A 23,208-nucleotide genomic window follows, 5' to 3' on the forward strand; every position below is an offset into this window, starting at 1 on the left:
AATACTTTTTGGCATTTTTTAGGGAAATGAATCAATTCCATAAAAAAAATAACTTTATGAAGATGAAATGGGAAAGGGGAAGGAAAGAAGAGGGTGTTTTGTATGAGATGTGTACTATTTTTAACATATAGAACATGTATAATTCTTGACACACAAAAATAACGAACATTAAAACATATTTTTTTAATTCCTGTTTTTTCTTTTTTTATTTCAGTTTCCATGGGGATAGATTTTATTTGAAATTACAAAAAGGTTAAAATACGCTGGACTAAACTTTTGAAGCGCATTTTCAATTTTCAATGCTTTTTATACTTTTGTAGATGCATTAAATGTTTAAAATTAAAAATATCTCTGCTGGTAACATTTAGCGTATGAGTAAAATGCATTTTGCCTTTTTCGGTTTCCTGGCATTTTTTTTTTTTTTTTTTTTAAGGAGAATTAAATGAACAAGTATTTATGGGTTTGAAAGTTGATTTTTTTTTCTTTTTTTTTTGGGGGGGGGGGGGGTTAGAACCAAATCTTCTATAGTTGGGGGTAAAAACCTAACCTTGTAGCATTGTGAAGGCTACGTAGATCCTAATCACAGCACTATGACGCTGCCAGGTTAGGTTTGCTCAACTACAGTATCAAGAAAAAATTAGTGCATAGTATCATGTTAAATGCTCTCTTACATTTACTGTAAAAGTACCCATTGCAAGTTACTAAGTGAGTTTACTGTAAAACCTAATTATATCCATAAATTATGAAAAAATGGTCTGTTTTCAATGTCCAGTAAAAATGAAGAAAAATAATTTTGTCGTCATTTTTACTTCTGAATATCTGATCATAACATTGACGTATTTTACGTATCAACACAGCTGAGGATTTCAGTTGTCACACACGTTACATGTTTTATAAAATTAATATTTACTTATAAAAAAAACTGATAATATTGATATTGTGCATGTAATTTTATAAATGAGTATGCAAAATATGACAATATTTACCAATGCTTGATTTTTCGATGCTGAGCTAATGGAAAAGAATTTTGAAAAGAAAAAATATTCCTTTTAGCGACACATAAAAAAAGTTTTAAAAACTACACCCGCAATATAGTTAACTTCAGAGCAGAATATCCAAGGAATTTCTCTCTGACTTCCTTCCGCATTTGTCCAACCTAAATCTTTCCTCCCTCTAAATTCCTGTATTCCTCGGACATTAGTCACGGAGTTAAAGGGCATTTATTTCTCCGTGTAAGCGCCACCATCAGCGCTGAGTAGTTTCCTGGAGATGAACCTTTATTGATGGCTGTTTTCTGTCTTAGATTATCGGACGGTGTACGCATGCGAAGGCACTCAATTGCACATTACGTGCGACGAAGGATATCTGATTCATCTCATAAGAGCCAACTATGGCCGGTTCAGCATCAGTATCTGCAACGAGCATGGCAATTTGGATTGGAGTGTGGATTGCACTGCCCACCTTTCCTATATTGTTATTCGTGAGAGGTAAGTGGAACTGTGAATTTGTTTTCTATTGAAATGTTTCTGACGAAATTTATTTGATTCTAAAGGGTTCACGCAGGGGTGCCCCGAATTTAAATTTTTTGGGAGGGCGGACAGTCCCAATTTGCCGAATCGAACTGCAAATTCTACCGAATGATGATGATTTTGCCGTGTCCTCAGACAAAACTTGCCGAGTAAGGAAATTTTTCGGAAGTCACAGTGACCTCCCCTGACCTCCCATCGAGACGCCCTGGTTCATCCCCCACTTTTGCATTTAGTCTGCTTTTAAATAATGTAGTAACCCTTCACTACATCGCTCCTCGTTATATCGTTCATTCGAATATATCGTGTTTTTTCTTTGACTCCCAAAAATTCTTTTACGAAAATTATGCTTTATGTTTAACATCACAGAAAAGAAAAATGTTACATTTCCCAAAAAGTAGTTCTTTTTTTTAAGCAATGAGAAAAACTGACACATTTTCCATATCATTAACTTGGTGCAGTTTGGATGCTACTTTCCATTCGCCTTCTATCATAAAACAATACAAATATTTTCAGTTATTTTTTTACATTAAAAGAAAAATTGGTAGAATAATTTTCTTTAGTTTTTGTTAAGAAATTCGTACAAATATTATAATAAACAAATATATTTTGTGGATGCATTTGTCAGTAATTTATACGTTAATTTAATCGTTACTTTTTGTGACCTCGGTTATATCACGTTTTCGAATATATCGCTTTTTTTCTGTCTCTCTACAAACGCGATATAACGAGGTGTTACTGTATATAATTTTAATTTTACGATGGTTTAATAGTATGTTTTATTTTTTGATAAGACAACTGCTTCCATTTCTTACTCATAGTCTTATATCTTTAAATATTCGCGTTATTAGTGTTTTTTTTTTTTTGTGTATTTAAAGTGGTTAGGTAATCTGGAAAGAGATACTGAAGTTTATGCAAAATTGTCTCTTTAAGTAACAAGGATTAATCTTCTAAGTTGCGCAGAAATTCGAAAATATAAAGAACGTTTTTTTATAAATAAAAAAAAAATAATAAAAGCAATGTTTCAAAAATCTAGCAACATTCATCGATTGCGAGAACTCGAATTTGTCCGGAACATATCCATTTTCTCCTACTTGAAGTAAATTGTTGACGATTTATTTATTATTGTGAATAAATGAGAGTCAAACATTATGTAGCTTTTTTCAGATTGTTTTGGATTTCATATTAGCAAATTGATTTTTTTATTCACAATCTAGAAGGAAATTTTATTTACCGTTGCTTTAAATAAATCTAAAACACAGTGATGATGCAAAAAATTAATTTCAATAACATAAGAAAACTTGAAACAGTATATACACTGTTGACACTTTTTATATTGGATTCAAATCGGAATTCTTACTTTATGCAGGAAAAAAAAAATGAAACAAAAAACAAACAAAAAAAAAAAAAAAATGGAGGACCGGGGGGAGAGAGAGAAAGAAAAAAACATCTATTCAAGAAAAAAAAACTTTGATTTTTTACACTAACAAAAACTAGTGGCAAAAAAAAGTGGACCACATCCGTAATATACATAACAACTTTTAATCGTTCAAATTGCTACTGAAGCAAAAATCAAGCCACAAATTGAAAACCACAAATACTAACGCTAAACACAAATCTTCGTAAAAAATTTTAAAATTCAGATTTTTTTTTTCTAATGAGTGCCACATGATATTGATAGGTTTATTTTAGTGAAATTAGGAGAGACATCGCCCACGTTTTTTAAATCCATCTGTTTTTTTTTTTTTTTTTTTTTTTCATTACTTAAAGCCGTTTTACTCACAAAAATAAAACTTTTCCTCCACTGCTAGCAAAACTGAATGCTTGCAGCATACAGTTTCTTCATCGAGTTTAATGCTTTCCGATATTCGGTTAGAGCTCAAATGCTTTAAAGTACTCTTTTGACTCTAACTTGGCTTAAAAATTGCACATGAAACATGCATAGAAATGCTGCAAGTTCTGAGGTGTTATATTGATTTTAAAAGAATATAAAGTTGTAGGGTACTACTCAGCAGCTCAGGACAGTTTCCCAGACGTAGAATTTTTATTCATTGAAATTGTTCCTTTCATTTCTACATGACTGAAATAGCCGAGTTACAATGTGTGAACAAATTGCAACTTTTTCTTCTGAAGCATAATTAAAGTGAATACATCCGCTCCTGCGAAAAGTAATCGTGAAAATACTCCTTACACACTTAGGAAAAGTAAGAAATCGGAAATTTCGTTTTATTGGACGCTTGAAAGAATTTGACATCCCTTTTTATCGGAAAGCTTTCGCTATGAAAGGAAACCTTGAAAATCATTCAAAGCTCTATTGTGAGCCGGCTTGCCATCTATGAAAAATTTATCTCCGAGCAGTTTCTATTGACTGATATTTAATGAAGAACTTCTTTCTATTTCGTTCCTAGATGTAATCTGATGTCGAACTGTATCGTGAGTGCATCCAGTGATATCTTTGGTGATCCTTGCGCCGGTACATATAAATATCTGGAAGTGCAATACCAATGCGTTTTAGGTAAGTTTTTTTCTTTTTTTTTTTAAATTCAATGTATAAATTTTGTTAAATTTTCACGACTTAAGAACGAGAACTATACATACAGTGGTGTCGCTACGGGGGGCGGTCCACCCCGGGTGTCACCCGTCTGGTGAGGGAGGGGGACACGCAAAGTGGAATTGCAAGTTTTTGAAAAATATAAAGCTAAAATGCATTTTTAAGACTACAAATCTGAAAATTTTCCACGGGGATAACCCCCGCCCCATCTTTCCCGCTTCACATCATGGTGTAAATACTATACTAAGGATTAGGTTCATATTGTCAATACTTAAACCTAGTTGTGACTTCCTCTTATACCAGAAAACGGAACCCCATTGTCTTCCCTTGTGTTTGAGATACGTTTGAAATAATACAGGTGCCATCAATTTCATTCACCTCCTTATATTTTTGACCTCTTGACGGCCTGCTCATTTGTGTCTAGGACAATGTATATTAAAAGCTTTCATAGTTTTTATTTGTTCTTTTGTACATTAGCCCACTTAAAATTTCGTTTTACACAAATGTAGTTGTTTCCGAAAATTGTATGAATTTCATGTTTTTGCGTTTTGCATAGAAGATTAAAGCTTTTTTTTTTCATTTGTTATGGGGGGGCGGGTAGGGTTACACCACAAGTTAATGCCCCGGGTGTTACCCATGCTAGGTACGCCACTGATATATGTATATATATATGTGTGTGTGTGTATGCATTGTATAAGCCACTCCAAATCTATATGAAACTCCAAAATCTGGTAAATGTCGACATTAGACGGAAAATTCACATACTAAAAGTATGAGTGAAAGGCTGAATTTTTCCTTTAAATCATCGGTGAAAGTTGAATTTCTCCAATATCGGTCTTTCAGGGTAACATACACTCATTTCGTTGGTGCAGTATGTGTGTGTATGCGTTCATAACGGCAGCACGACTTTACTAAACCCACACAATGTTCTTCTGCAGTGTTTTCTGGCTCTGATACAGTGTGGCTCTGATAATTAGAACCATGATATTGTCAGATTTTACTTCTTTTTGGGATAATGGGCATAAGTGTGGGGTCACCAGGGGTACCGCGGTACCCCCTTTAGCTCAATGGAAAAAAGAAAGAAAATGGAAAAAATAAATAAACATGAAGAAAAAGCAAATAGAATTAAAACAGTTATTTAAGATGCAGTAGCGTCATTGAAGGAGGGGGAGGGGTTGAGTGGTAGCTGCCCTCCCTCAGACTCCTGAATGCAGTGGTACCCCCATTACTGAAGCTCTGCGCACGCCTCTGGTAATAGGGAAGAGTAATTGGCTCTGAGCTGAGTTGGATTACTGTCTCAATAGTGATGTGAAAGTATTCAAGCTCAAATCCACGCCATTAACGCGTCCCTCTTTCATTGATTTCCAAAAGGAAGCAAACTTGGTCAAGGTCAAGCTATAATGTATCAGAGCCATACTATATCATGGGCGATACATTTGAATTGTTTATTGATCGGAATTAGGAATGGTTATGGAAGTCGAGTGTTCATGGGTTTTCTCCCCAAAGATTTTCTTTTTTTTTTTTTTTTGTAGCAAAATGAATTGTAAAGAATTTTAGCAACTGATTGGCTTTGAGGGGAGAGAGGCTTCGGGAAAGTGTGGCAGTTTATTTCGCGGGGGGGGGGGGGGGGGGGGTAACAAGGAACGTAACATCAGGCAGTTTGGTTGAAATAAAAGCATTTTTTTACTTCACTTGTACAATATATAGCGTGATATGTGACAACGGGAGAGGAGGAGGTTAGGTGAAATGTGACACTTTGGGGCGAAAAATGAAGAGAGGAAAATATGTTGATAAAATGTTTGGTGTCATTTTTGGACACCTCTAATCATGTTGCCGTGTAGTTAATGTAATATGTTTATTGCAAGAATTCAAAGAGACCCTTAGAATATTTTATTTTCTTTGGTTTGTGGAAGTCGAGCCTCATTGATTTGAGAGGATTATTGACGCATTGCGCTGCAAAACGTCCACACACAAAAAAAAAATGTGTGTGGATTTTGCGGATTTTATTTTTTGAGGTATTAATTTTGCAGCTTGAAGATTTATACGTGAATTTGACTGCTGATTGGCTCTGAAATCGGTAAATGCTACCATAGTCTGGATCTCAATCTATTTCTGGGTAATTTTATGCATTTTCACGGGACATAAAACACAAAAGATATGCTCTCACGCGATGCTAATTATGCAACTATACTAAAAATCGCCCGTCAAGGTATGACGAGTGAAAATTGCTTCTACACTTGAGCGAAGCAATTGCCTGTTTAGTGATATTCTGATAGTTGAAATTTTAACCCTAATTCCAGTGGATTAACCCTAAACTCCAGTAGATAGCGTTCGTTGTTGACCACTTTTCCGTTTCTTCATTCTCCTATAATGAGTCTTACCAGTAAAACAGTTGAAATACGGGATTCAGTTCAGCCTCGTTAAAGTAAAGCATTTCCCTGCATGTCAAACATTACCAAAAAATATTATCAAATTATCATGCCTCGGAGCGAGTTTCATTGTCGATGACGTCAGGAGCGTTACTCGATCATTTGCTATTATATATATGAGGATGATATTTGACTGTAGTATCTTTCTTTAAAAGCTACAGTTGAAATGGAATACATAAAAAGAAACAAAGAAAAAGAGATTTTAAGTTTGAACATTGAAATTTAGAAACATCGGAGGGTCCGTATAAAAAGTTAATTTCGTATATTTTTCCTCTAATTTTCTTTTTCGTTTCAAACTTTCAATATCTAAACTCTGCTTTTAATTTTGACCATTTTTGCAATTGGAAATATGCATCTAGGGCTAACGGTTGCGAAAATAGAGGTCTTATATAATTCTTTGATTGAGATTGTTTTTAACAAAGAGTATATAATTACTTTTTATAGTAAATTAGAAAGTGAAACAGTTTCAATTTTATTTGCATTAGTGTTTTGCATGTAATAGAAAATTCCTTAGTAAAAAATGTTAGTTTTATCATAGTTATACATGTTTGGCCGATTTTTAAACGAATCTTAGAATAGAAATCGTGAACATTTTTAGTTCAGTCTTGTTTAGTGGATTGATGCTTGATTGAAGATTGATTGGCGAATGTAATCAAATATAGTTCGCATGTAAGCATTTTGAAATTATAGAAAATAAATGGAAATGCTTATGAAATTCCCATATTTAGCCAAAATTTTGATCATAAAATACGGTAGCGTATGACTGAGAAGCTTGCATGTAATAATGGATAACATAAGTCAAAGGGGAAAGTTTAAAGCATATAATTCAAATATAAAAGCCAGATATAAGTAACCATTTTTAGCATTGCAAAATTTCCTTGTTTCTGTTATTTTCCAGCCAGTGTAAACATAATTGCTATTCCCGTAGAATCCATGACAACCTTTTCTAACTCATCTGTCATGAGAACTACTACGACAACCACATCGTCGACTGCACGTCCTCCAGTCATAATTCCTATCACTCGATCTACTAAGCCTACAGTTGCAACAACACCATTAAGGTTCTTCAAAACAACTGCAACAATTAAGTCGACTACTACTAAGTCCACAACGACGACGACGACTACTACTACTACGTCGACAAAAGCGCCAACTTCTGTGATAACTACTACAACAGTAGCTCCTAGTAAGTACTTTTTTTAATTTTTATTGTTATTGATTAGTTTAGTTAATGAATTCAAAAATGCAGACTGTATAAGGTACTTGTACCCTATTTGGACTCTCTGAAGAAAATGTACTTGTTTTACCCCCGTATACACGTCATAGGACTCCAAAAATGTATGACCACTATCCCTGCACTGTTGACTATCATTGTTAAAATTAGTGACCTTGTAATTATTCTGGTTTAATTTAAATGATAAAAACAAAATATGTTTACAAGTAGACAACAAACTAAATAGTATGTTGTTGCTCATTTAGACAAAAGAATAATAGCAACAATAATAATTATAATACGAAATGCGTTTTTCTTTTCTTAGGATTTCATTTAGCTCATACTGTAAAAACTACACCCCGTGTGACTGCATTCAACAAGGATGACTATTGTCCTCCTACACATTCCAAAAACTTAAGTTGGGAATGGACCGAAGCTGGAACAGAAATTGTTCAAAAGTGCCCTGGTGGCACGTTTGGTAAGTTCATGCTTTTAAATAGTTAACTCCCGATTATCCGCGAGTCATTTAACATTCAGGAACATGTATTTTCGTAGCAAAAACGAAACACCAATGGCTGTTTTTTTTTTCTGTCGAAAAATTGTAAATTTAAACTTAGTTGTTTTTGTTTTATTTCTTCATTTGCTTATTTATTTTTCATGTATTGTACTGTGTATTTGTTATCGTTGAATTTCTATTTTAAATTTTTGAATATTCAGTTGTAAAATTGAAAGGTGCTGCAAAATCATTCCTTATAGTATATATCGTTTGTTCAATACTTTTTCGTTTGGTAACAAATAATTATAAATTTATCAAAAAAAGTAACTTCGATGCTTAGAACAAACTTTTATAGCCGAAAACCAGAACCACACGATTCATTTCCACCTACACGGTCATGTAAAACTGCGATTGAGAAATTAAAACGCGGAGGTTTAGTAAATCACAAGACAGCACGTTTTCAAACCTTAAAATAAGATTTTAAGACAAAAAGTTAGAATATCACTAAAAAGAAATCTAGACGTATCGCACCCCGACAACAGAAGTCGGGGGGACTCCAAAAAAAAAAAAAAAAAGCATTCGAGAAAATCAAAGTTTTACGCAATAATATGTACTACATTTTTAACCGATTTCTTCTCAAATACTACAATACGAGCAAAGTATTGGTAATGTTATGTTTACTGGTTGATTTTCGTGGTATAAAGTTATAGTGTATACTTAAAACCCGACAATTTTTTCTTCTAAATTTTGAAATTTTAATGATGTGTCGCTATTGGTTATAATGTTTTTCAGCCACTACGCAAACACTATGTAAGCTAACTTTTGCGAATTTTGTGGAAGAAATAATACTAAATTCGGATTTTAAATCGATAATTGGTACGTTTTTTCAATTTCTTGAGTTGTGTCATTAGTGTTGCCATGGTGTGATACGTTAATCCAAAATAATGAAACAAAATTTTCCAGAACAATTACCAAAAGCAAATTTTAAAGATTTAAAAACATGGAGCTTCTACTAGTGAACAAAAAAGATCGGAAGGGAGTGAAGAGAAAAGTTGAGCTGTGAAAATTTTCAGTGTAACGATTTAGCAACTTTTAAAAAAGTTTCTTTGTTAACGCTTCAATTTTAATAAATTTGCGACGATTAAAAATTTCTTTTGAAACTAATCAACGTTTTTAAACGCCACATGGAAAACGGGAACTGTCCGTCACCCGAGAGTAATATGTTGATGAAACGTGTAGGATACGTTTTGGTGCTCGTGATTGCCACTTTAGATGCAAATAGTGAACGACGGGCTTCGTGCGTTTTTTTAGCGCAAGAGGTAAAAAATGCTGTAGCTTTTTTTTTATTGATATTTTTTTCAGAACATCGATGTTAAAAAGCACATAGTCCTATGCATCAATGGTAAAATCCTAAACGTTTACGTTTCAACAAAACCACTTATGTTTCGGAAATATTGACATCGATGTCACACTCTTGTTCATAGCGTATTTGTGAGCTGAAAATGGATGGAAGGGCGGGCACGTCATTTTCTCGATCGGGGGGGGGGGGGTCATTTGCCTTGCCCCTTGATTTTTAGAAACATGATGTAATTGAACATTTGTATTTTTCCCCTATAAAATGCATTAGGCACCTATTTTCGCGGGGCTTTAATTTTCACGATTTTCGAGAGCCCGTCGCAATTAAGCCTCGCGAAATATATTTTTAATCATTATTTTTCGTTCATACAAAATTCTCGAAATTTTCAGTTCGCGAAATCACCGATATTTTCATTTTCGTGAAAATCACCGAACGCGAAAATAAGTGCTTTTATAGCACTTGGAAGGCCCCTGGGCCTTTGGAAATTTTACAAGTGATGTGCCTGGGCCTGAGGGAAGGCCCTTTAAAACCTTTTTGGTGGGGGAGAGGTAACGTGAAAAATACTTTCTCAAAAGTAGGAACACTTTTTTGAGAGTAGTTTGCGGAAAAGGGAAGTGTTTATCCTCGCTGTATTATTTTGACTTACGTTACCGGCATAGCAATAATGTTGCGACGGTAAGAAAGGAAGTCTAGAGCGAAATCGGGCCCCTTGTCCGTTTGGTCACCGGTATCCCATCCCCCATAAAACTTTTTAAACTTACACCACTCCAATTCCTAGACTGATCCCCTTCATGACCCTAGTTTCCGAGTTGGCTCACATGGTCTCTCGGCGGCCCTGACGGCAAGCCAACTAAACCCCAATATCGTTCCCTATTCAATAAATCTCAAAGATTGTACACTTTATAAATATGTAGATAAGTTAAAAGAGCCTAACTTTAGAGCCTAACTTTTCGATAAGTGCAGAAATTAAAGCAGCCGTCTAGTTGGGGCAAACCTAACCTGGCAGCATTGTGAAGGCTACGCAGATCCTAATGACGCTGCCAGGATAGGTTTGCAATATCTATCGTAAGCTTTTCTTTTATTTTAATTTTTGATTTTTTTTTGGTTTTAATTTAAAACATTTTCAATTTTGGAAGGTGGGGCAAATGCCCTCCCTTGAACCCCACTGGATACGCCTATGCCTGTGACCACAAGCATATAACGATATAACCAGAATTACAGTAATTTCAGGGCTGCTACTGGCGACTAAAGCTACTATTTTGAAGCAAAGGCGGCTGTGGTGACAATTTTTTGAAAAGCATAGCAGAAACGATTATTTTGAAATCAATTGTACAAAACCGTGGCTATTTTAGTGGAAAAGTGACCAAAAATGCGTAAAAACCCTTTTTTTTTTCTTTTCCCTAGGGCAAAAAAGATGAAAATTCGCTTAAATGTTACGCTACTCTTCGAGGGATGAGGGACGTTTTTCCGTCTTTAGTTTTGGAAAATATAAGCGTTTTAAAAAGTAGGAAAATTAACTGTGATAAGACATTCACGATCACAAATGTATGACGTTCATCTTTTGTACCAAAAGTTTCGTTTTTGGGATCGCTATTTCTGTAAAAAGTTCGTTTCTGCTACTACTAGTTTTGTTAACTGTTTGCATTCTAAATGAATGACGATAAAACTCTGTTTGTTGAATGTCTAGTAGCCTTTTATCGTACATTCATTTTTTGAAACAAGTGCTAATTTCCATGCTACCGGAAGTGCCGCGATTCTGGCGTTTCTAGCGCTTTTTATTCCTTTCTGTTATCTTAAATTAAAAGACAGTGAGAAATTATGCCAGAATGTTTCAGCACTTGTTTCTTGAGTGTTCATTCAAAAGGATTGAAGTCTGGAAGGTTTTATTATTATTCTTCTTTTTTATTCTTCAAAGGCTTTTTTGTGAAAATGTTCGGAAAATTTGCCCCACATGTAAATGTAGATCCCTGCTGGTGAGTGTCCCGCTCACATGCCAGGCAACCAAGATATGTCTATTTCTTGGAGTGTCATTGCAGTGACATGACATTATGCTATTTTTAAGCAATGCGGGACTATTTTAGAAGCTATTTTGTGCATCTGGCGACTAGTTTTCATATTACAGGGTACTAAAGCAACTATTTTTAGTGTCGAAACTCAGGGCAGCCAATCAAAAATGACATCATCTCGTCATTTTTTGACGAGAGAGAGAGAGAGAGAAAGAAAAAAAAAAAAAAAAAGAGGAGACAAATATTAATTGTTCAGGGAGGACGAAGGGAGGAGATAAATCTCTGGCAGCCATTGTTCACTTTTCCAGAGGGCGCTACTGATCAGAGTACTCCCGAGAATCGCAACAGGTCACTGTCTATGCATTCTTTTAGAGGTAGCTATTGCAGTAAAAAAAAAAAAAAACTACTAGAAATTGATTTTAATAAGGGATTAATATAGTGGACGAAGTATGGTTCTCATCTAAAGGAAGCTAGTGCAGTACTTTTATGGAAAATATTCATTTTATTTTTCATTACCAACTTGCCAAATTCGTCTGCTAACAATTTTTTTTTTTTTTTTTTTTTTTTTTTTGCGCTGTGCGGTGTTATATTTATTACGAAAAGGATTTTTCTCATTTCTTTAAATTTTTGACAGATTTTGAGAATGCAGTGGAATTGATTATGCCAATTAATCGCAAATTTCGTGCCATATTTCGAAAACTAATAAAAAACGAAATAATTTTTAGCTTTCAGGATTTTAACAGATGAAATTAGATGTTTTATATTTTGTTGTTTATATGTTAATTAATTAATTTATTTAAATTTGACTTTGTTATACTTATTTGCTTGTGTTATTTTTCTATTTTTTTCATCCTTTTGCTTAATTTTATAAAAACAAGGGCACTCACACCTCAGGTACACCGTACATAACTGAAAAGCATCAATAAAAAATAATACTAATTTCCCTGGCTCTTATTTACAGTTTAAAGTAACATTTTTTCTTCCTGTAGTAGGTGGTATTAATAAGTAACAGTGAACAAGAGTATGATTCTCATCTAAAAGGAATTAATTCAGTACTTTTCTGGGAAATGCTCGTTTCATTTGTAGTTATCAAATTGCTGAATTTGTCTACATACGATGTTATTTGAAGTGCACAGTTGCTATTTTTTTAAATAACACGATAGCCTGCAATGAAACCGATGCGTCTGAAGTTTGAATGTTGATTTTTTTTTTTTTTTTTTTTTGACAACAGAAATTATACATATTTATTTCTGTAGTTGCTACATAATAGGGCAACATTTGAAGTATATTCAGAATTCTCATGTTTTTTTTTTTTTTTTGAAGAAATGAACATTTGGCAACAACTCTGCTGGGACATCTCAAAAAAAAAAATAAATAATAATAATAAATAAATAAAATAAATAAAAAAACGTGTTGACCCTCTTAACTCATCACTGGATCAACTGAAAGCAAAAAACCAAAGTGATTTTTTTTTTGTTTAAAATTTTCTGCAGGTAACAACGTCAAGTGTATTTTCTTTAATTGATTTTTTACAGCACTTTAAAGTCAAAATACCGGTTTTTCATTTAAAAAAAAAACATTTTGTTATTTCAGAAATGTATAATCCAATGCGTTATTTGGGGGGGGGGGGTTCAATTTCAGATCAGGTATGAGGCAGCACAGTTTTTTTTTTTTTTTTTTTTTTTAAATGACTAATAAAGATGCTTTTTGAGATGTTTGAAAAATCTTCGTTAAAAAAAAAATTATTTCCTAAATCGCTTACTTTTGCTCTCATACATTATTCAAACTTCTTTTCTATAGTAGTTATTTTATTTTTTTTTTTATTTTTTTATTTTTAAGGAAAACTTTCTTATTTTAAAGGTTAATCAGAGGCAATTGCTCAATTGCCCAGTGACAGAAAGTTTTGTAGCTGTCTGCAAAATTTTGAGCGTAGTTTCAATAAAATAAACGAGTTTTGTTAAAATAATTGTATTTAAAATAAGGCAGGAGAAATAGCCCCCCCCCCCCCCAAGACTATGGCGCACCTCCCAAAATTCTATGAAGCACTCCCTTCTCAAGAACGAGACCCCCACCCCAAACTGAGACCAAAATCTTTCTCAAATCACCTCCCCCCCTCCACCTTAAAGTTTTAACAGTGCAATCTGATGACCCCCTGTCCTTGGTGGGCACCTGACATTTGCAAACATGCGTTGGCTATTGAACAGGGGTCTGTCCAGGATTTTTCAAAGGTCCTTTTTTTTTTGTGAAAAATCAATTTATTTTGCGAAAAATCAAATAATTTTGTGTGTGTGTGTGTGTGTAGGGGGGGGGGGGTTGATTGTAAAACGAAATTTCAAAGTGGGTGTTTTAGTGTTATTTTTTCTTTTTTCCGTTGATCATATCATTTTTGAAGGTTTTCAGGGGAGGGGGCGGGGGGGGGGGGGACTCAGTGGCGTGTCTCTGGGAGATGGGAGCCCCTAAAACATATTAAAGCTATACACTATTTCACATTAAATTACATTATGCTATAAATATTAATTGGAAATTTTATACGCGCATATTTTAAATAATTGAAGCAAAAAAAAAAAAAAAAAAAAAAATTCAAGCAGTGGTTGAGCATTTAACTCTTTGAAACTCTTAAAAATCTCAGAATTTCGTTTAAAACTTCTAAATTTTGTGATTTCGATAAAAATAAAAGGAGAACTTATTTGTTTACCTCTTAAAAAAGCGTACCAGACATCAAAATTTCGAAAAATTCGATTCTCAGAACGAATGCAAAGAGATCGCAATTCTCAAAGTGAAGGCTCCAAAAGTATAAAAACGGCTCATAAAAGAAATAATTTTTAAAAAATATTTTAGAATTGCATTTTAGAAGCCTATGATAAACATCTCATTAATATTTATCGACACAGTTGCAGCAAAACTAATATTAAACCATCCATTCAGCTCATAAACAAAAACGGAATTTCGTTCTAAAATCTTGAAATGATGGTTTTAATTTACTTTTCATTTATTTGCCTCTATATAAAGCAAAGTTAGCTTGAAAAAAAAAAGAGTAAAAATTCAATTCCCGTACCGGCTGCAAACAGATTGCATTTTTCAAAATGAAAGCATTAAAAGTATAAAAACAGTAAATAAAAAAAGTTTTTTAAAGTAAAATAATTCTAGAACTATCATTTAACAGGTCTGCATGATAAATATTATTAATATCACTGACATATTCACCGAAAATTCGGAGTCGGGGGGGGGGGGGGGGAGGATGAGCAAAGGTTTAACACCAGACACTGAATGGCGATAATTTTAAAGCTGTTAACCCTAGCGGCGCGGCGTTGCGTAGGTTTCTGCCGCCCGGGGCAGGCACTAAATTTGCCGCCACTCTTGCATTGTCCTGCTACATGCCCCCCCCCACACACACACAAAAGAAAAAAAAACGACATGCTTATTATTTTATAGAACAAAAACAAGATTTTATTATCTAAAACATGTTTCACAACAGGAGATACTGTTGATCGGAAAATTCTAATAAATTTTTTTCAAAAATTATTGCATTATGAGAGATAATATTTTCCCTAGATAAAAATATTTAAAACATGATCTAAAACTGTATACTGGTAGTATTTTTTGAACTTTTTATTGAAAAGAAGAAGAAAAAAATATGATTATAAATTATACTTGATCGATACATTTTTTTTTTATATTTGAAAAGATTTTTTCTTCTTAACCTACAATTTTAATTTTCTACTTTTCATCAGCAGAAATTCTTGAACAACACTATCAATATCGATCGTATCAGTCGTTTCTGTAAAATGTTGTATAAAATGTCGTTTTTTAAAATGACTCCCTGAATCCAAATATGCAGACCCCGCAATGCAGGGGGGGGGGGGGGGCACGGCTTTAAAGGGCCCGACGGCCCATGAAACTGAAAAAAAGAAAAAGAAAAAACTAGCACTAAGACTTATTAACGTTGCAAATATACACTGCTGGCCTCTGGGGAGAGGCCCTGCAGATTTAGTTGGAGGGGGTCCAAAATTTCTAGATCCGAACCTGCAAATATGACCACTGTTTCTCCCTACTACCCACCCTGTTTTGGAGTTCTGGAGATCACCTCTTCCCCCTCCCAATTTTTTCATAAGCCAATATTTTTATTTGGAGTGGGAGGGAGCATTATATCAATCGTTAACATTCTTCTGGGGGACTAGAGAAAGAAAAATTTAAAAAGATGATCATTTGTAGCAAGGAGGGACCCTCAGGGTGGTTCTCCCCCCCCCCCTAAAATATTTAAAAAATCATCAAAACGAACTGTTTTTTCTTTTTTTCCACAGTTTGTTTTCGATTGAACTTTTTGATGTACAATCATTTCCTTTTCGATGTAAAATCCAAGTATCGGATTCATTTCTGTGAGCCCCATGTGCAAAAAAAAGTTCAGGTTGAAACAAAAAATACTAAAAATAAATATAAATAATTAAATAACTGAAATGAAATAAATAAAAATTTCAAAAAAATAATAAATCTTGAAGCACCGTACGTTGCATATAAGTCGCATCACGGATCTTCAGTCACAAACCTTCCCGGATTATGTATATTTATTGAAGTTACGATCACACTGAAGATTACGAATGAAATTAGGTGTGCCTATAATTTAGCATTAATATCTTCTTTATATAAATAAAACACAAAATCCAAATATAAAAGTACGGAGTAAATTCAGAAACTACCGGATCGATTTCGTTAAAATTTTCACTTTATCTAGGTTAGTGCTGGGAAGGTTTATAGACATTTTCAAAAAAATTTCGATGAATAGTTCTTTTTTTATTTGAAATTTACGTTTTGGACCCAAAAATGGATCTTTCTAGGGCCGGACTAGGTCCCTAAAAGAGTGCCAACCTTGACTCTCAAAGGGCGAAAAAAAAAAAAAAAAAAGGCGCACCAGCTTAAAGGGCCAAATAAAAATATTAAAAAAAAGTCGCCCAGGTTTGAAGCAGCAAAAAGAAACATGCGCACAGGTTCGAAAGTAGGGCAGAAAAAAAAAAAAAAAAAAAAAAACGAGCTGATGTGTGTGTGCATCACATGACTTCCTTTTACATCAATTTAATGATAGTAGTGCCTTGGATTAAGCAAAGAAACACTTTAAATATTTTTACCCCAAGTTTGTTGCGAACCGGAGCAAAAAAGAAAAAAGAAAAGAAAAGTTTATAAAGATTAATTTTCCCAATATTGGACATTTTAATGTGATTCAATGGTCAACTCTCTAAATATTGCCAATAGTGGCCAAAATAAAACCAGATTTGAAAAATAAATTCGTCAAATTTATCGCCAAGTTGGCGACCAAAAGCTGGCGATAAACGCCAAGTGTTCGCCAAATTATAACACACTTGAGTTTTCATTGAAATTAACAATTTTTCCCCCCCGAAAATGTGTAAAAGACCGCCTTTGGAACATTCGAATGCAACCAAAGGGAGGTGCACAACTAGACCCCACTAGGAGCCTACGTACCACATCTCAATTTTCTAGGACATACCGTTCTTGAGTTATGCGACATACATACGCGTCACGAGAAAACTCTTTGTAATTACCTCGGGTATGGTCAAAATGGATATTTCGGGTGTCTATACGTTCTTAGGTATTTATCCACGTGTGGTCAAGTTAAAAAAAAAAAAAAAAAACTCAACATTCATTTGGGGGTGAGAAAGATGGAAATTAAGGCCGATTTTTGAGTGATTTTTTTTTTTTTCGCGAATACAATACTTCTTTTTTTGTGAAAGGAAGTAAAAAGGAGCTCAGGATCAAAGGCGCAAAAAACCCGAAGGCGCACAGGTTCAAAGGCACAGAGAAAATAAAATTAAAAAAAAAGCGGTTCGAGGGCACAAAAAAAGGGGGGGGGGGTGCTCAGGAACAAAGGCGAAGAAAAAAACGAAAGCGCACAAGGCTTTTTAGTCGTTTTTTCACGCCCTCAAACCTGTTCGCTTTCGTTTATTTTGGCACCTTTAAAACCTTTGCGCTCTTGAATCTCAGTTTATTCGTGCCCTTTGGTAGTTAAGGTTGGCGCCCTTTGAGGGGACCCAGTCCGCCCCTGCCTGCTTGTCGATCTTTGTGATTTATAATCCTTTCCAACGAGATTGTTCTCTCTCTTCTCGTCTTTCTGTGTCAGCGCCAGTGATAATGGTCCGTATGCATGTCAGTATCCAGTATTTCGTGCTCGTGCCTCAATGAGAAAAATTTCTTGAGACAAATTAGAACTGAAGAGTAAAAAAAAAAAAACCATTTAGATGTTGATTTAGTGATACATTCCTAGCAAAGCGCCGTCTTAATAATAATAAAAAAAGAACCCCTTTCGATATTAATGTAGTGTTACAGAATTTGCCGCCCCAAGCAAAGTGCCGCCCGGGGCGAGTGCCCCCCTTTACTCCCCCCAGGCTGCGGCACTGGCTAACCCTATTTGAAGCGATCACATTTCATTTCGCAGATAAATGCTTTTTTTTTTTTTGTTTTAGTCATTAGCGGGTAGAAAAAGTCCTTACATTGCATTTTCAGAGAACTTTATAACAACATTACTGCTAACGATATGATAAAACAAACAAGCTAAATTTTTCACTATGTTAGTTATTTACCGCTTGCATCACAGAAGTGTGCTGATTTTTTTTTATTTTATTTTTTTTATCCATAGAAATATGCCTTTTTTGATTTCAGATTTGCTTTTTCAGTAAACAATTTGAAAAATATAGTTTTGGTTTTGTTTTGGTGTATACGTGCTGCGGGCGGGCGAACGATCACGTGTGCTCTTCTTCCCGGGCGAACGATCACGTGTGCTATTCTCTCTTCGCATCAGTTCATGCAAATACTAAATGTCGGACAGTTGCGGACAGCTTTTTTTCCTGGACAACAGGACAACTTTGATTTTTTTTAGCACGGGTAGAACTCCGCGATAGGGTTCCGATGTCGCCATGCTTCTGCCACTGTGATTAAAAGTATACTTAATTTATACACTAGTTAGCCAATTAACTGTTTTTCCCCAATGCCATTAGGGCAGCAATTTTTTCTTTGACATTTCGCTGGTTTGCAATTTTTTTTAAAAGTTAGTTTACTGGGGTGTTTTCATTTGATGGCTGTAGTTTTTCAGTTAGGGATTGATTGATGAAAACTTCTATTGAGTTAAGTAAAAACATTATAATTAAAAGTTAATGTAAATGAAAAAATATATATATATTACTTGAATAATTTTTGTTTACACTTTACTGTTGAGTTTATGTACTTGCTTTAACATGAAATTATTTTCCGAAAATATGCTTATTTTTGTGCACAGTATGTAGAAAACAGTAAGTTGTTATTGACTTAGCATTATATGAGTAAAAATAATTCATCTACTTTTGGATGAAGATTTTACTGAGTTTATGAACACATATTTAGTTATATACATTCTAAGAAATCATAATGAATTTCATGATCATGAATTTTTAGGGGAAGCCCGGTGGAAATGCGGTGAAAACCCTGTAGAATGGATTCCTGAAGTTCCTGATTTAAGTGAATGCAGTTCCCTTTGGGTGGACAACTTAAGATCAAGAGTGAGTTTAATTCTAGCAAATTTTTCTGCAGTTTAATTTAAATTTTTTGCAAACTACTAATTAAATGCTAAAAGCCTTTGTCAGCTAGTACAGATCAGCTAGTATAGATGGTGTACTCAGACTCTGTTTTTCTTTGAGAGGAATTTTTTTTTGTGCTGTGTTGCATATTCTTTATTACTTTTGATTTGTTATTTTTTATCATTATTTATTATTAAACATTTTTTTTGTATGCTTCAGTCTTATCCATAGGGTTCTTTTTACCCTCTTCTGTCTACACTTTCGATTCTGAACCCCAATTTCCAGGTTGGCTGACATACTTCTCCACTGCCCTGTATCTTTCTAACATAGACACAAAATTTGAACAACATACTTTAAATGATGTCTTACCATACTTCTCTATAAAAGCAGAACTTCTTTTGAATTATGTGAAAGAGACTTAATGATGTGACCCTGTACCCTGTCGGCTTTTGTTATTTTGCTTCACTGCTGTCTAAGCTTAAAAGTCCACAGTAAAATTAAAATAATTAGCCCAGTTTGCTTAAAACATAAATATGCAGCAGTTAATCACCTAAAGTTTTTTGAAAGTCAATGTAAACTACATCTACATACTTTTTGTTGTCTAATGCTATGGTAACCTTTTCATAGAAGTGCAACAAATTAGTTCCACAAAATTTAACCTTCCTAAAATGTTTAAGAAAATCTAGTATTAAAACATGACACTTAAACATTTAAAACTACTTTTCTTAAATTCAAAATGATAGTTGAACTTACAAATTTTTTTCTTTAAATACGATAGGTAGATGGCGGCGACTCTGTTGTCAACATTGCTGCTGAATTATCTGTGATGACACACCGAAAACCTTTGTATGGTGGAGATGTCAGGCATGCTACTGAAATTCTTCACAGACTTGTTTCCAAAATGGCTGACAAGATGAAAGACATTGCTGACGACAAGCAACGGCATCAGCTGCTAAAAGAGTTGTTAGAGGTAACTCTTTTTTTTTCGTGAAAGCTTGTGAAAATAGCTCGACATTGCAACGGCTGCTGTGTTGTCATTGAGTCGCATGTAATATATATATATATATATATATATATATATATATATATACATACATAAAATTCAGGATGAATTTAAAATTTCCAGTACTGGAATGTCAGTGAGGAATAACTGAAGTATGATGAATATTATTTGAATGGCAAGTTTATTTTTGCACAAAAATAGTACCGGAATGGTGTTTCGGTGAGTTTCAGCACCAAGTCACCCCTGATACTTATGTATGGAGGGGGGAGGGCTTAAATTTGTATGAGTTAAATGAATTCTATTTAATTATTATTTATGTGTTATTTTAAATCAATAATAAAATTTTAGAATGCTTCCAATTAACTAGTTTAAAAGAGGTGTTTCTGGTTCACTACACATACCTCAGAAAGGATAAAACTATTTTTTGTTCAGTTTTAAAAGTGCACTGGGGGGGGGGGGGGAGTATCAGCTTCAACCAGCATAAATTGTTTTTAATTGGTATGTTAAATCTTTCAGAGTGCTGGCGATGTAACAAGTAATTTATTAGAAGTTTCTCCATCATGGAATGAACTCCCCACCGGTGAACGAAAAAACATTGCATCTACCCTTTTGGAAGCTTTGGAGAACAGTGGTTGGCTGTTAGCATCTGCTCATAAATCAACATTTTTCTACAGGAAAGCTCTTCATAATATATGTAAGTGAAAGTTTGGATCCATTAACAGTTGTTTAAACAACCTGCGTTAATTTTTATTTTACTAGTAATGAAAGAAATGTGTGATACTGTGTTATGTTGCAGACAACTTCTCTAGTTGATTAGTTATTTATTAGGTGGGGTTACTGAAGTGCTACATGAAAAGGTAACACAATTTAGCGGCCCCCTTCATGTAATAACTAATTGGAGTAATACATCTGCTATGTCAATTTCTAAGAAATACTGTAATAAATTTACTAGCATTTATAATCAGAACTGATGAAAATATTTTATCTATTTTCTACCCCTTTTATTCATTAATTTGTTTGCTTAAAATGTTTAGACTTTTTATTTCTGAAATGAATACTGTTTTTAAGGGTAAGTGGTATTTTTAGTATCTTAGTCGTTTTTTTTTTTTGTCAAAGAATTTAGTTTGTGAGGTAAGTAATTTTTCTTATTACTCTTTAAATAATTGGAGGTTTTCCAGATTATTTTTTGAAGTTAATTAAATTACAAAACTGGCATTTCATTTTGTAATTTGTATTAAAAAACACTTTCTGTTTTTGATGGTAAATTATAGTCTGAATTTAATAACGTATTTCCTCAGAGCTCTTGAAAACTTATCTCGATGAAAATGTTTACTATTTGGAGCATATAATATTTTTAGATTGCTTTCAGCAGGAAAAAGAAAATTTATTGGGTACATTTTATATTGCTTATAGTTTTTGTTGAAATCAAATTACATAAACCAAACTTTGTGTTTTATCAAATTTTGATAGCATGTATTTTAAGTTATTAAACATGAACTACTGTTAATAGAAAGAACAATTAGCATGTGAAACTGTATAATATACTGCTATTTTAAGAGCAGAATTTTCTTACATAAATTATGAAGAGTTACTTGCTCTGTATATTGAAACAACGTAGAAGAACATAAGAGTTCTTGAAAGGTGGAAATTAATAAGTTTAATTGTGCTCATATCATAGAAAAGGCAATTAATCTTTCTAGAGTATTGTAATACAAAGATTATGATATATTTTTGTGTCTCCAATGAATATAAATCCTAAAGTGCAAAATATTTTGATGCTAGTTTGATAAAATTTAACATAACAACAAATTATTTTCCATGTGTAGTTCTTTCAGTACGAGTTTTAGAAGCATGGACCGTTTCAGAAATAACTTTTCCATCGGCGGAAGAAATTGATGGCACAACATGGGAGGATTTTGGTGATCGTATTCATCTTCCTATGCAAGCGTTAATGGGAACATCTGCAAATGGTAATCCTGTTTCCATTTTGTTACTCATAAAATCATTCACATTGATTCTGAAAAGCAATAAATAATTCTTTCATTGTAAAGGGCATGTGCAGAAAAAACTTTTTCTGCTAAGAGCTCTGCTCTGAAGAGGTTAAAACGTGGAAAAAAAAAAATATTTATTAAGTTGTTTATTATCTAATATGACACATTATGATATCATTTAAATTCTGTAAAAGTATTCTTTAGGTAAAAAGTTATGTTTTAAATTATTTCTCCCATAATAATTGCTTTGTAATGAATGCTAAAACATCAAGTTTTAGATCACCCTGAATCTTAGCAGTCTACTACAGGCTTAAAGGCGTAAGAATCATTTGTTTGAAAATCGAAAATTCAAATGTTATTTGCTCCTGTAATTAATCATTGTTCTCTGCATCATCAAAGCAAATAAATCAACATGAAATCAACATGAAATGAAAGTCTGGAGAAATTATTTCAGTATTTAATGATTGTGAAAATTGCAAGTGGACATGGAGGAAATGAAAATTAGTCATTTTGAAATGAATGAATTCATCATAGTCATCTTGTATTTCACTAATACAAATATTTAATCGGAGCTAATTTTGATTTTAAAATCCTAATTATTATTGGGAGATCCACTTACTCCTTATAGCAAAATTTTACAGGGAAAGTTGTACCCCTCCTTTTAAGCACATATTAATAATATTTTTTACAAAACATCTTGCTACGGTATGAACTTTAAGTTAAACTATACATGACAAAATATTGATCATGAAACAAAACAGTAAAAACTGATCTGGAAACACTTTGAAAAAATGTTACTTGAACTTGCAAAAAAATATTTTTCAGAATTTTTTTTTGACTATGTGCTATGAACTAGAAAAAAATTCCACAAAACCCAAATATTTGTATAACCAATCACTGTAATGAAATTTAACATGATCAGTGTAAAAAGTTTGAACTTTATACATATTTCAGTTTTAGGGGGTTGACCCACTTCTGCCAACCAACCCTACATATAAATATGATTTGTTTTCTACATTGCTCATCTGTCCCAAAAAAAGTGAGAATCCTCTTAACTTAAACTGTTTAAGGCACAAACGT

At 33.5% G+C, this 23,208-nt stretch overlaps 1 protein-coding gene across 1 annotated transcript in view; it reads left to right on the plus strand.

Moving 5' to 3' along the window:
- The window catches only part of LOC129231459 (latrophilin Cirl-like), a 384,954-nt gene that overhangs the window by 334,387 nt on the left and 27,359 nt on the right, over positions 1-23,208 (plus strand). Inside the window, exons 6-13 of the mRNA XM_054865781.1 lie at positions 1,304-1,487; positions 3,935-4,041; positions 7,435-7,692; positions 8,045-8,197; positions 19,013-19,116; positions 19,913-20,104; positions 20,654-20,831; positions 21,964-22,107. Coding sequence (XP_054721756.1) covers positions 1,304-1,487; positions 3,935-4,041; positions 7,435-7,692; positions 8,045-8,197; positions 19,013-19,116; positions 19,913-20,104; positions 20,654-20,831; positions 21,964-22,107 — 1,320 coding nt within the window. The remainder of the gene's footprint in view (positions 1-1,303; positions 1,488-3,934; positions 4,042-7,434; positions 7,693-8,044; positions 8,198-19,012; positions 19,117-19,912; positions 20,105-20,653; positions 20,832-21,963; positions 22,108-23,208) is intronic.

Source organism: Uloborus diversus, chromosome 10, assembly GCF_026930045.1.
Source record: "Uloborus diversus isolate 005 chromosome 10, Udiv.v.3.1, whole genome shotgun sequence".
NCBI lineage: Eukaryota > Metazoa > Arthropoda > Arachnida > Araneae > Uloboridae > Uloborus > Uloborus diversus.